Source organism: Penicillium malachiteum (genome assembly GCF_028827825.1).
Source record: "Penicillium malachiteum strain IBT 17515 chromosome Unknown utg000001l:1.0-8184562.0:1.0-8186909.0, whole genome shotgun sequence".
NCBI classification, from domain to species: Eukaryota; Fungi; Ascomycota; class Eurotiomycetes; order Eurotiales; family Aspergillaceae; genus Penicillium; species Penicillium malachiteum.
This window is the reverse complement of record NW_026643094.1, coordinates 6,778,020-6,791,853: the sequence shown is the minus strand read 5'-3', so window position 1 is coordinate 6,791,853 and position 13,834 is coordinate 6,778,020. Positions and strand designations below refer to the sequence as shown.

The 13,834-nt window shown below is 45.3% G+C and overlaps 4 protein-coding genes across 4 annotated transcripts; 1 reads left to right on the top strand and 3 right to left on the bottom strand.

The window, feature by feature from the left end:
- Positions 1 to 1,169: 1,169 nt before the first annotated feature.
- On the top strand, positions 1,170 to 2,548 carry N7483_002525 (uncharacterized protein; the record flags this gene model as incomplete). The annotated part of the gene is given in 2 exon segments (XM_057085962.1): positions 1,170 to 2,273; positions 2,291 to 2,548. The coding sequence occupies 2 exon segments, from the start codon at positions 1,170 to 1,172 to the stop codon at positions 2,546 to 2,548; spliced, it is 1,362 nt and encodes a 453-aa protein (XP_056952111.1).
- Positions 2,549 to 8,042: 5,494 nt separating this feature from the next.
- On the bottom strand, positions 8,043 to 9,014 carry N7483_002524 (uncharacterized protein; the record flags this gene model as incomplete). Its single annotated transcript, XM_057085961.1, has 2 exons — positions 8,043 to 8,895; positions 8,956 to 9,014. 2 exons carry the CDS (start codon positions 9,012 to 9,014, stop codon positions 8,043 to 8,045), a joined length of 912 nt encoding a protein of 303 aa, XP_056952110.1.
- A 1,809-nt stretch (positions 9,015 to 10,823) lies between these two features.
- N7483_002523 (uncharacterized protein) lies at positions 10,824 to 11,048 on the bottom strand (the record flags this gene model as incomplete). The annotated part of the gene is made up of 1 exon (XM_057085960.1): positions 10,824 to 11,048. The coding sequence occupies one exon, from the start codon at positions 11,046 to 11,048 to the stop codon at positions 10,824 to 10,826; it is 225 nt and encodes a 74-aa protein (XP_056952109.1).
- Positions 11,049 to 11,765: 717 nt separating this feature from the next.
- N7483_002522 (uncharacterized protein) lies at positions 11,766 to 12,603 on the bottom strand (the record flags this gene model as incomplete). Its single annotated transcript, XM_057085959.1, has 3 exons — positions 11,766 to 12,003; positions 12,056 to 12,315; positions 12,424 to 12,603. The coding sequence occupies 3 exons, from the start codon at positions 12,601 to 12,603 to the stop codon at positions 11,766 to 11,768; spliced, it is 678 nt and encodes a 225-aa protein (XP_056952108.1).
- Between the last annotated feature and the right edge of the window lie 1,231 nt (positions 12,604 to 13,834).

Here is a 13,834-nt window from a genome sequence, read left to right as displayed (position 1 = left end):
GCATAGTGTTTGCCTTGTTTGCTCGTAGATCTTCCGGGTTCCAGGGTATTCCATAAGATGATCGACCACTAATCCCGATTAGGATAGGATGTAAGCCGCTAATAATAGAGGCCCTCACAATCCTGCATAGAACATCATGATCGAAGAGAGCAAAAACTTCGATTGAGGTCGAAACGAAAAGTTTGTCATGATGCAATTAATTGAAATTAACTTGCTGATGGTTGTTTTAATGCTAATTACAAGTGAATAATGCATGGATGCGTCTTTCAACAGCCCCGCAGTAAGTTGAGGGTCGCGCGATGGGTCTTTACCAGCCAATTGTTCTATGATATGAATTGAGAAGTGACATGTACGATCCCAAAGGGTATACGAATCAAATACGGCAAATCGGACAAGATAGTGCATTGCGCATGTAGATGTGCCAGACTAAGTCATCGAGTAATTTAATATCGTAAACTTAGTATTTAATACGCCATAATACCAAAGGCTGTCATTCCAGTACTAGTTCGCGCGTAATAGAGTTTCACGCTAGTCCCTTGGCAGTGGGGCCCAAGAGAAGAAAAGCAGCCATCAGGGTAGAAGCCGTTTTCGCTATCGACTGTACGTTAAATATGTCTAAGCAGCTAGATTATTCTTGGGATCCAGAGAAACAGCATTCGTTCGACAATCTGAGAACCTTTAAATTAGACAGAAACATTTGAAATGTTACAGTACCGACCGTAATTGCCTTCCATGACAGAGAGCACAGAGATAGTGTTTCAAACCCTAATCACATGAGGAGCTTACCTTATATAGATTTAGCGTAAATTACCAGTTTTGTATATACACAGTAATGATACCCGGCTTTGTACCTATCTGTATGGATACGAGACTATAGGGCCTGGACGACTAGAAGGCTCCATGCAAACTATGCAAACTAGGTAACTGTTGACAATATCTCTATTTCCCCCTCCATCCCTCAGTTGCTTCACTGCGGAGGGGTCGGACGCTGCCCTGAATGTCCATTTCTGTTCAAGCTGACAGGCAAGACTTGACAGTGAGATAAATTCCATGATTATAATCGGTTATTGCCATGTGGCGGCTTCGGGTCATCATTGGGCATCAGACATTCCTGGCTAACCCCTTACGGAGTCCAGCTCTAGGCTACCCCTCCATTGGACATCATCACGATGACCAATAACTCTTTTGGTGACGATGCAGATCAACCTCGGATAGTCGATCCATGGGAAGAAAATTGGCAGTATGCCCCCACTCCTGGCTACTGCGGTACATGTAGCACACCCACAACCCTGCACTCTCCTAGCCCTGCCCCATATCGCGCCACGGATCAGCCACAGTCGGACCAACTTGATTTCCTGCCATTTTGCGAATGGAATGAAGGTGGCGAATACTATGAAGAGCCACCGAGATACGTCTGCTACACAATCGAGTGGAAGCTTATACTGAACCATAAGGCGGTAGGTAGAGTGACCGAGGAAGATTTGGTTGTAGCTCCTAGCGAGTATTGGGAGGGAACTTTGAAAGCAGGAGTTGAAGACATGCTGCAACTGAAAAAGAGACGTCACCAGAGAGTTCGATCTGAGGGCACAGCCGTTACGATGAAATCGAACGACCGGTCCCAGAGGAATATCGAAAAATTCTACAATTCTGCTAAAATCGACTGGAAACCAGTGGAGAAGCAGCTGCATAAATGGAGCAATCTGCTTCGTATTGGCAAGAAACTCACTATAGTCGTTGTATTTAATTATAGGAGTGAAGATGACGATCATTCTGTGACTGCATCAAAGAGGGTCGACAAGAGAGGGCGTGTGTCTACAACAAGCAGAATGTTGACTGAGCGAGAGGCTCATATTGCTGATGAGGAAGAGAGAACCGGGCGAACTGCAACGTGGAGTGCTGTATATGACCGTATGCGGTGTAATATTCGTTCTTGCCCGCTTAAGTCTGATTGGTGCTGGGAGGACCCAACGGACAAGAGACACTACAAATTGAGAGCTCCCCATCTAGAGAGACTTATTGAGCATGTTGATAGTGGTGGGTCCCTCGATTGTCATGGTGATGTCCCTAGCGATATCCGTCGAGACCTGATTCTGGAAAGTCAGATAGGAAGAAAGTCTAAAAAGGCTGACATCGCATCGACTGGGCCACTATATCCTCCAACCATTATTAATGTCCTGCCAGCACAAACCGGAAGTGCATCCACGGTTACTTCGTCCCTGCCCAGACATATGCTTGAGAAGCATCTGTCAATTCCTAGGCATCGGGAAGCAGCAGTAAGAGAATACTGCAGTGGCTGGAATCACGTGCCACCGACGAGGAATACAAAGCAGATTTCCGAAAAATCTGCCAAGTAACATTGGAAAATCACCTCGACCTTGAACTAATCCTGGAAGACCCAGACGCTGGCTTCTTTGTTCAGCGAGGAATTCAAATTGGAACCGCCCGTCGTTTCCTACGTGATATAAATGAATGGGCGGGAGTGACAAAACCAAATCTGCAAGTTGACCAAGCTCCTGGAATTATTCTTGATGGTCCCGAACGAGTTTGAGAACGGTGTTTCTTGCGCCATTGTCTGATTGGCTCCATACTGCGTTAGGAGATGGAAACATTTTCTGTCGAAGCATTTCTTCATTTTAGACTGAGGCTGTAGTATTTTAAATAGAGACCGTTGACTTATATATACGAGATAATCAAATGTTTTCTTATTAATATTTTCTTATTACTGAAATTTAGTTGACTATCACCTGCAAAAAGGGGCTGACTTTCACTGGCATGGCCTCATGTATTAGACGAACTGGTTTATTTCCGGATTTTCTGCTGTTCCGCAATTCTGCAAATGCTGTCGTATCTGGGATCCTTAAAGAAGGCAAGAATTTTCACTGTGTATGTACATCAAATCAGGCAGGAGAGAATCCATAAAGAGGATTTGCGCCCTTCTTAATCTTGTTCACCTATCGGTCAGTAGGTTGCATCGACTGTGCAATTGTCACATTTTCCTTAAAATCAACACCGCTGCTGGAAATTGACACGCCGATAGTTAAAGGTGGCAATTACTCGAGCTAATCAAGGGTGCTCTTGCATGGTGTCGATACAAGCCAGGTGATTATTCCTAAGTCCAAAGATGTGACCGTACTTTTTTTACCTCGTGCCGCTTGCAGCAGCAGTACAGTATGTATTCCCAATCCTCGTCCAATGTTGGCTGACGTCAAGTAATGTGGATGGGTCTCGACCCACGTACCGGCAAAAGTCTTGGGCAGCAACGCCCGTTCCATATTACCGCCTAGGTAATGGATTTCCCCCGGCGGATTTTGGTTCCTCTTTCCGGATTAGTGCTCACTGACTCGCCGCTTTTGCTCACTGAGTAGATCTGAGCACGGCTTCCGGCTCACTGAGCCTTATGTAAGCTCAGGTGCAGGCTCAGTGAGCGGATCAGTGAGCTCACTGAGCCTGCGCCCACTCCTGTGGTTCACCCACCAATCGCACCAAAGAGAGCCAAGAGTATGAGTTAGCAACCCGAATAAAACGCACGGCGCTAGTGTAAATGAGGGGACCTACTTTTCAATCAATCTCCCATCTAGAAAGAGATGGCCTGCTGCATAGTCCTGGCATTTCACATTTTCCGCTTCACCATGAGAATCAGCAGTGCAAAATCAGGATTTCTGGCCTATCAGACTCTGCGTAGATTCTTGCTCCCAGAAGCCACTCGCCTCAACTCAACTACTTACTGGCTCAAAGAAATTAATTGCCCCGTCACAGTTGCTCCTAGGAAGCTAGTTGCTATGCCTTGGATCGGCTGCTTAGTCTTCATCTCCCAGGAGCTATGAATGGCGGTGATCAAGATGTTTATTGAGCCATGTCACCTATGGTTCCTAGGAACCAGCCGAGTTTGCAGTGTCACGCCGCCCCTCAGTTTTTCATCATCAAATTCGAACCCAGCATTATTTGGGGATGAAAGTGTACTTAAAGGACCTATTTCTCGAGCATAATTCTCACTCTATGCATGGCTTCACGATCCTTCTTGGTCTTGACACACTATGGATCCAGAAAAATGCAGGTAATTTGAATATTCTACTCTACATACTGTACACCCAAAGAGCTAGGGTCTGCTGACTCAATCTAACAGATCATCCCCCTTCCAAACGACCGCGGATTCACCCTGATGAGTACTCTTTGGATTCAAAAAAACACCGCCACCGCAGTGACCAAGTCGCGGCTACTCCACCCGCTTCTATATATCTATCACCTGCCACTTCTGTAGTCACTGAGTTGGTTGATTCAAGGCAGCCAACGCCGATCGATCAAGATGTTGAAAACCAAGCTCCCATTGAACACAGCATTGGAGATGCTCTGAGGAGAGCTAGGGAAAATTGGCGTCTCGACGAATCTTCTCCAATCGCCCTAGGCGCTTTCGCTCAGACAAAGAAAAAGGAATATCAAAAGGAGCAAATGAAGATTTCTGTGGAGTTTATTGATGACGTGATAAAATGCCTAGAGCAAGTTTCCGGTTATTTGGGCGCAGATAATCATGATTTCAATCCTTCTCGAGCAGCACTTCGACTCACCATCAAAATTATGCAACATAGATGCGAAGATATTATAGCAAGAAGGGAAACAGCCAACAATGCTGTTCAACGGAGCATGCTGACTCCTACCCTGCGGGAAGGAGCATACAAATGCGCTGCAGATGAGGATCATCTATACGATTAAGACCTCGAGCTCTGAGAATGGGTTGGAATTTCAAAACACTCGCCGGTGTGACAAGGAAGATAAGTTGGAATATTCATGCGACTCGCAATATTTGGCCTAAGCTACTCATCACCTCATGCTGCTTTCACCTGCGACAAATAAATCGAAAATGATGTCTCATATATCCTGGACGATTTTCTTTCCATCCATTTATTCTTATCCATAGTGAGTTGAAACTTATCAATTCCATGGCACAAGTATAGTGCTCATATGTATGAAATGGGGGTGTCCCAATGCCAAATTGAACTAATCTGCGTCATGTTCATTGCTTATATCTATATACTGATGTCGACTCTGTCTATTCTATACATTTCGTAAGACGGCAGAGCTACTGAGACTTGAAAATAGGCCTGTTGACACAACAATGTTGATGCAGTAAGTCCATCCAAGAGACACTCCGGCTTCAGTGAATGCTGTCCATAAGCTTTTGGTGTATTGTTCGGTCAGAGCTTATTAGAAGGTGAGACTGGCGAAGGATTTTTAACAACCAAGACTGGTGTGGTATACATACTGTGTTTCAACACAGCCACAATACAACATATACAGCCACATCATGGGCAGGGCGCACATCGTATCGTAAATATAGAACATGTATGGTATTGTTCTGTAATTTTCGCCAATCGCACAATTTGATCAAAAAATAAAACATGACGCCGAGCTGAGCTAGGAAAACCCAACATTATGTACAAGAACTTTGGTATCGATGTCAACATGACTGTTTTCCTAAAATTGGTCCTTTGGATTAATTTCTGTTCAAAGTACTGTAGAGAGAAATTTGACTGAATTACTTCCCTGGGCTTCACAGCTGCAGCTAGCTAATTAATTCACTGGAGTTCGGTAACCGCTTTAGATGACCACTTACATTAATCTAATCTGCAATTGACTGCACTCAAATTCCCGTGGATTCTTTAATATTTCTATTAATTCCTCAAGACAATAGTTGATCATCTCTCAAAAATTGGAACAGTTCAAGGTCTTCTCGAATTCCTCGAATACACAAGCTTTCAGAAACACACTAAGCGCCGTTTGCCACCGCGACCTCGGAAAGTAGTTTGTCTGCTCTGGCAGTCACATAATGCGTTTAGGTTGCGGAAATGGAAACCACCCACTCGTATAACTTCATGGGGTTTTATTCAATTCTCGGTTTGATCGTGAAACGGAGTTGGGCCACAGACCATCACCTAAATTCAATCCTCACGAAACGATTAAATTTTTGCGAGTTGTGTGACTCGTGGCAAAACAATCAATCGGAGGAAAATCGGTGTTGCTGACGATACATTAATAATGAATGGTAAAGATGGAATCGTGCGAAGAGCTCTCTTCGTATTTCGAAGGGATCTGCCATAACGTACTTCCCGGTTGACCTGGCCACCCGGTTGATCTGGCCACCCCAAAACACATACAAATACTGAATATTCATCCCTCTATATTTCAACCACCGGAGAATCATTTCTTGGTAAAGCTCAAGCATTTACAATTCTCAGGGTATATGAAGACCATGTCTGGATTGTAGACCTTTCAGACTATTATTTCGATGCCTTACCATAAAATACAGCGTAACTTTGACTTTGTAGATTTGAACTCCGATATCTCTACTGATTCAAAGTAATATTCCTAGACTATGCTAGTATACTGTATTGGGAACAGTACTTAGATTGTATATATTCAATACTTTATCTTGAGTAGGTATATTTGTTAAGATATGAAGTTGTAATTTATCGCATTTTCTATGCGTTTTGGGGTGGCCAGATCAACCGGGTGGCCAGGTCAACCGGGAAGTACGTTAATTTCTGAAGAGCGTCGGCGTATCAGTTAATCCGCTTAAATAAGTCACCAGCGTAATTCGTGAGCAAGCGCACTCGTCAAAAAGAAAGTATTAGCGATTCCAAAGTGAATGGCAGCCCACCGTTTCATTTATTCTAACTGGATCGATCATTTCCAGGCATAGCAATAGAATTTTGGCATTCAGCAGAGGTTTAGGAGAAGCTTCAATCAATCCCAACACCCTCGCTCGGGGCGGTGACATGAAACCCGAATAGCGGTCAATCACCCCACCGGACAACCCTCGAAGCTCATATGAATATCACCCGTCCGTGCGATGATGCGGTGTTGGCGTCGAAAAATAGCTGTCGCAAAAGCCCATGGCTATTCCAAAGGGAATGGACCTGTTTTTCGCGGTACTATTGCCTCTACTGGACGTTCAAAATACACATGTAAGTTGAATGGTCTACTTGACCGCCGCGGAGACGAAGTCATTATCACGGAAAAGATAGTCAGGGCTGCAGCTTGAAACACCGAAGGTGATGAAGCAGTGATGAGACTTCTTCTCGATCGTCGTGGAGACCAAGTCACTATCACAAACGAGGTAGTCAAGGCTGCAGCTGTAATTTGGAGAAAAAGGAAGCAGTGATGGCCCTTCTTCTCGACCACCGCGGAGCTCAGAGACCCGATCACCTAGTTCCTGTTAAACCAAGGCGCAGATTAGTTGGTGGCTGGGCCAACTGACCACGAAAGACACCTAACACCATTTTGGATCAATCATGTCGAAAATGACCTTCTGCGCTCTTGGTTCTTGCACCAACGACGTCAACCCACCACTCGAGGAAGTTATCAAATCCTTGATCTGGGTTTCCTTCGTATCATTGCCATTGCCACCGAATGAAGGCTTTAAGCTCGCCAAAGAATTCTTCGATTGGATTCAGATCCGGGGAATATGGGGGGCAAATAGACTAATTCCACCCCAGGATCAGAACATATCTTCTCGATTCGCTCGGAGTGATGGAATGATGTATTGTCCATGACCTTGACCCGATTCAAGAGCTCCCTTAATCAAGGTAGCACGGATTTTCAGTAGCATGCTTTCTTCTGGAAACTGCTCAACATTAAGTTTGAGATTGAACATCAGCAAAAGTATTGAAATAGGTCACAAGGAGCCTCTCACTTTTGAATCTTAACTTCTAATTGCAAACACGGGACGGAAATCAGGACTCCCATTGCGATCGAAATTGATATGGAGCTTATCCCACGGGACATGCTGGCCCCCTGCCACTTCGTACGACTTCGTGAAGAGAATCCTTAACGGCTAGTTACTGTCGGCCGATCAACGAAAGATCTGCGCTAAGGCCTTGGCAGTGAGTCCTTCACAAAAGAAAAGCTGTCTTTAAGGAGGAAGCAAATTCTGCGAGCGACTGTAGAAAGTATCTCACATGTGGCTTCTATTATTTGCGCGTATTTTATTCGAATCCCCACGGTGGTAGCACTATTTACAGCATCTTTCTATATGATATCCCGGCTCTTCATGCTCTTGGCTCCTCCGCTGTATAGGTGCCAGGCCTGATATTGCTAAGGAAGGCTTGGAATCCTGGAAGAACCTCTTTTTGGGACTTACGCTCGGGTATCCCGACTAGGAGGCCAGAATTTGTAGTCTCATAAGAACGGAGCCTTTGTTCGTAGTATCTGAGTCGGGATTTCAGGGCTCGATTACGATTTGTCAAGAGATCACCCTCTGCCCGAGCATCGTGGAGCTGTTGCTGAGCCTCTTTATTTTGTTGATTGAGGGAAGAGACTTGCTGTTGTAATTGGATGGGCTGGGGAGTCACCTGGTCCTGGCGGATCAAATGGACAATGATAACCATCATGAAGTCAATGAGGTAGATAGCACCCTGAACAATGTGCTGCTTGGATTGGGGCAGAATCTTGGACGGTTTCCAGCCAGCACGCTCCAGGAAAAAGTCATGGATCCGACTGTCCAACTCACGGTGCAACTGGCTGAGATTCTTGCGACGGTTGCGCTCGGCAATACGGTGATTCTCACGCTTATCATGAGGTCCAGAATACTCAGCGCTGCCCTTGCGCTTATGTCCGCAGATTTGCTGAAGAGGTTGCTTGCGATTAAGGTTTATCGGCGCAACCAAAGACATAATCTTATCTCCAGAAAAATTGTTGGACCACTCCACCACGGCAGCTTTCTGAGTAGCGGAGAACTCTTGCCAGGAGCTTTCGGCAAGGTTGGCGGCCGAGGAGGGAGATACCACCATCTCATCAATGCCAGTCTGAGACCATGACGACTCAGACTGGACAGTAACCTGGGGCCGTGGAGCACTACAAACGATCCCCTCGTTGGTACCGGAAATGACTGATTTCAGAGGGCTGTTGAAATTGATTAAAACGTCAAATAAGATAAAGACCAATAAATCATGGGGAACTCACGGGAGGGAGCCGTGGCGTGGGATCTCATCATTTGTCAAGCATGTGACTTCAAACATCATGATCAATTGATTGTATGCGTAGAGAAAAGTATCGTGATATGTGTAATGGTGGAATGGGAGTGAAGGTCGATGTTCCTGAGTGGAATCAACAAGAATTCATCTGCTGAACAAAACGGGAAAGAGGTGGTGATTTTACATTCGAAACACACACAGTTCAGGAAGAAGTTTCAAGAAGGGTAAGCAGAGTATGGCAATGCAGAGTGTTTATTGATACAGGAAGACGTAAATCAACCCAAAAGTCAGCAGGTGCGAAGTAGAGATAGAGAAGGCGGGAGGGATCAAGATTCAGACGAGGAGACAATACGATGACGATCAGTGAGACATTTTGAAATTCAAGGAAACAGGGCTGAATGCATGGGCTTATATGTAGATGACAATGACGAGGAGTGCCCGGTACTTTGGGTGGAGAGACTTTATTCCAGAATCAAACTCTGGGATTTCATACATCTCCGAGTCCAGGGATGGGAACCATGATCAGGGCCGATTGTCCAAAGTACGAAAGAACGGGAGATCGAACAGAACCATACATCAAGCATGAATAGACCCCTCGGTCGCGACATTAGCTCTATGACTGATTAGGAAAGAATCATCATTGGAAAGCAGTCTTTCCCCAGCGGTATCTACTGTAAGCCCCAGCGGTATCTAAGCTGACCAGACCAATGACAAGCGAGCTTGGCATGCAACAACAGGGGTGATCGTGACGGGGGTTGCATGACACTAGTCTTAATAGAGGCGATGGCCGGTCTCTGTGCTTTTTCCATATCCGGTAGCTCAACGAAATTTGATCAATTTCCTATTATGATAGCAGTCCCCACTGCGACATTTCCCTAGTCCTGTCATAATCCCCGTATTTGCAGTCGTTTTGGGGCGGTGGAAAAGCAAGAAGAAATATTCGAAAGTCTAGGGAGGGGTTTACAACGCGGCGCAAGCGTGCATAGCGCCATTGGTCCAGACCAATTAATCGACGAGTGGTTCAATACGAACAAGGCGCTACCAAACATTACTTGGAGCTCACGCTACCCACGACCAAGTCACTCGGCGGCACTGTCCCGTTCGGTGGATAGCGGTTCGAATATCATCTTCCTTTTCTGTTATCACCGAGTCAGACTTGCATATAATTTATTCAGAATCACACTTACGCAGAAATGATCTTTTTGTCCCCCCATATCCGTTGCACTTGGGGCATATTGATGTGCCGACCCACCCAGTATCATTACATTCAGAACATGGGGGCATGATTCCTCTTTTTTTAATGGTGTTCTTCGATTTTACCAGGAGCGTGGAGGCGAAGTAGAGGTTTTCTTGCTGCAGGAAAGGAGGAGTTGATGTTGGAAACTTACTCATCAAAAGGGGAAAGGGAGCATTTATAGCCCATAAGTGCCCACTGTCGATACCCGAACCGGGTTTCATTGGTAATCGGTAACAGCTTTCCTCTCCCCCGCCCCCTAACAAGTGGCCAGCCAATGCTGTGACCTGGCAACGCCCACATCTTTTTTTCCTCTTCCACACGCGTAACGAGATGCAGGACAGCTCTCGTTTTATCACGGTTGACCCTAGCAAACGAATTGAAAAAAAACACAGGGCAAAGGGCCTTGAATGTCAGACATGTTTCAAAAGTTTCGAAACGCACAAGGAGCTTCGCAAGCATATTGCAGAATACCAGGTCACTCACTGATGATGTTCTGCTTTTAGAACCTGGCTGCTAACTCCTGAATACAGTTGGAATTTCAGACATTGACCGCGAGGCTACTTGAAGTGCAAGCACATTTGCCCCGCAAAAACCAGTCCTCAAAAAATGGCGATATAGGATCAGAAGATAACGAAACGAGTTGGATTGCCAGCGATTTGGATACCGGCGATGAATGTGATGAGAAAGTCGATTCCATTGGCACTTGGCACGATAGTGAAGAAGGCAAAAGTGAAATTCACAACAGCGAGCAGAACGGCCAGAATTCCTACGATTTTACAAGGTGTCCCCACCCAAAATGCATACACAAGAAAGGCTTTCCAAAAAGAGCTGAACTCGAGCGCCATTTCGAATTACGTATGAAATCAGACCGCCTTATTGATTATTGATGCTGAATCTAATTGCAGATGTCCAATGCTACGAGATTTGCATTTATTGTCGTCAATTATTTCAACAAACACGAAAATACATACGGCATAAATGTCTTGTTGGGCAAAGCAGCAATGATGAAGCTAAAGACTTCTACAGAAAGGAGCGATGCGCCCAACTCAAAAATATATCTGTTGAAAAACTGGAGTGCATGCTTAAAAGAGCAACATACCAAAGCAAACAGCTCATTAGACGTGTTTCTGATGACCCAGCGAGTGGCCCTTGCAAAAGGTCGAAAATAAACGTGGTGCACGATAGTGACTATGCCATGGTGATAGGAGATCACGCTTTTGGTAATTCACATTCCATATTATCATTCATCCAGGCTAACACGTGTCCTTAGGCCGACCTAACGCGGGAGATATTATGCGAACGCCTTTCGTGGTTCCAGAAAATATGAACGCGCTTCCGTACGCATCGAATGACTTAAACAACATACCATTGTCGTCGAACATTTATTCGATTGCGCAGATGGACCAATCTTATGATCCGCTCTTGCCCCAGCCATATGCGCCGATTTTTGGAGATATCACCATTACACCATGCTATGATTTGGTACAGGAGTCATATGCATTTTCTTCAACGCTGCAGAGTGCTAATCCCGCGGAGTCCATGGGCGAGATGAGAGTACTTTGTCAGTCTCCGAGGGGTGGTGGACTGGCACCTAGTGGTCGACCGTGAGGATAGCTGCCATCGAAGTATGTGACATTCATGCCAAATTTGGGCCCATCCATGTCGCTGACTACTCTTTGGAGTGATCTCGGAAGTTTCATTGGGGTCCACCACTTTTTCAGCACATCTTCTGCAGCAACACCAAATGTTATAGCACTTCCTGCCGAGACTTCAACGAATAGGCGGGTATCGCGAATAGAACTGTTCCATCAAGTCAGATTATGTCTAAGAATCTTCTCATCTCACAACGTACAATCCCCCATTTTCGAAATAAATCTCAACAGGCTCAAGACCAAGCTTTGTGAGAGTCACTCGAGGAGCTCTCCACAGGTTGTTTTCGCCTTTTATGGTAGCCACTTTTTGAAGATGTGAGCCTTTCCAGAACGTGACCTTCGATCCCTTCTTCCAAAATTGAATTAACAGAGATTCGGTTTTAGAGGATGGGTCGCTCTGTCGGAAGGCATAATCCCCGGCCATAGCACCAAAGGCTCTATAAAGACCCAGACCAAACCACTGGAAGCAGGAATCGAGTATCTGGCGTTTGCCCTTAGAAAGTAATCAACCTCAAGGACTCTCAGATGGTCAGGAGGGTAATATAAAAATATCAGGAAAAAAACATACTGGGTCGTCGAGGATATTGACTTTGTAGAACTGTAATCCTGCCTCTGATGCGAAAGGTATCGATTTTACCTCCATTTCCTCAACTCGGTGGCCGGCTTCTGCATCTTGCTTGTATAGAAACCCATCTTTGGTAAGATCACCAGTGAGATTTGAACGCAGAGCTGAATCAATAGTAGCCATCGGCATGGAGCGAAAGTTCTCTTGTGTTGACTAATGACTCGTGACGGATGAGGGGCAGTTGAGAGTTGGGTGGGATAAGACACGGAATATATTATATCCGCCCGGAAAAATGAGGCATGGCACCCTGGTCCAGACCAATCCGAATTTGGCAGTTGTACGAAGGCGTGTATTTCCCTTCTTAGGCTGCAGCACATTTTCGCACAATTGCTTAGTTTGATACGAATCACAATTTCGTGCTTAACCTAAATAAAAAAAATGACATGAAACTCGTAGATTTCTAAATGCAAAGCGGGACCTGTTCACTGACCACGCTAGCAAAGCTAGGAAAATATCTCTGATGATCCCCGTGTGAGCTGTCAGACTCAAGGCAGAAATGCCTGCGACCAGCTTTGGCTTTGCAAATATGAGCCGCCAGGTCATCTTCATGTCTTTCGATCCGGATCGCATCACGATGATCCATGTATCAGTATCTGCCGAGATGAAATTTGAGGGCTTTTTTGTCTGTCTCTTATCCCTCGGTGTATCTCAGTAATAGTGGTGTATTGAGAAGAAAGTCCGCATACTGAATCAATGTATCTAAAAGATATCTCTTTCTAACAAAGATATGAACGGACATCTAGCCCATGTCTCTACCCGAACGCATCCCAGAGACTTTTCCCTAGTTGCACCAAGTGGATATGCTCTGGCTGCTTCATTCCAGCGGTCCAAGCATTTGCTCAGTTAATTGTGTCTTGCATTCTCTTTTCAAGTCGTCCACCGGAAACCTTCGGCCAACATGTAGCAAGCGATGTCGCTAAATCTATATACAGGCAGTGCCTTCTATTTTCGGACATGCATGACGAAGGTTTAATAATGGAATATCCGATTGGCATGTTCTACAGGCTGAGGTGCATAGTGATGCTTTATTAGGACTGATAGCCCCAAGAAAGTCCTCTCCGCCGGTTCCATCTCTGGCCCTGCTTGCCTACAGTGCTCAATCATGGCTGACAACAAAAAATTGACTGTTATGAGGAAATTCATGAAAGAAGCAAGAAAGGGTTTCGTCTGTCCAAGCTGTTGGCATTCTTTCACACGTTTCTCTGACTTGCAAACGCATCTGACAAACTCCGAGCCGGGCACTTGCGACACACTTTTGGACAACGACGAATCGTATTTTGCAATTGAGCTTGTGGTTGCAAATGCGTCTCAAGGTTTGAACTCACCTGCCAAACAGGTGGAGATATTTTTGAAA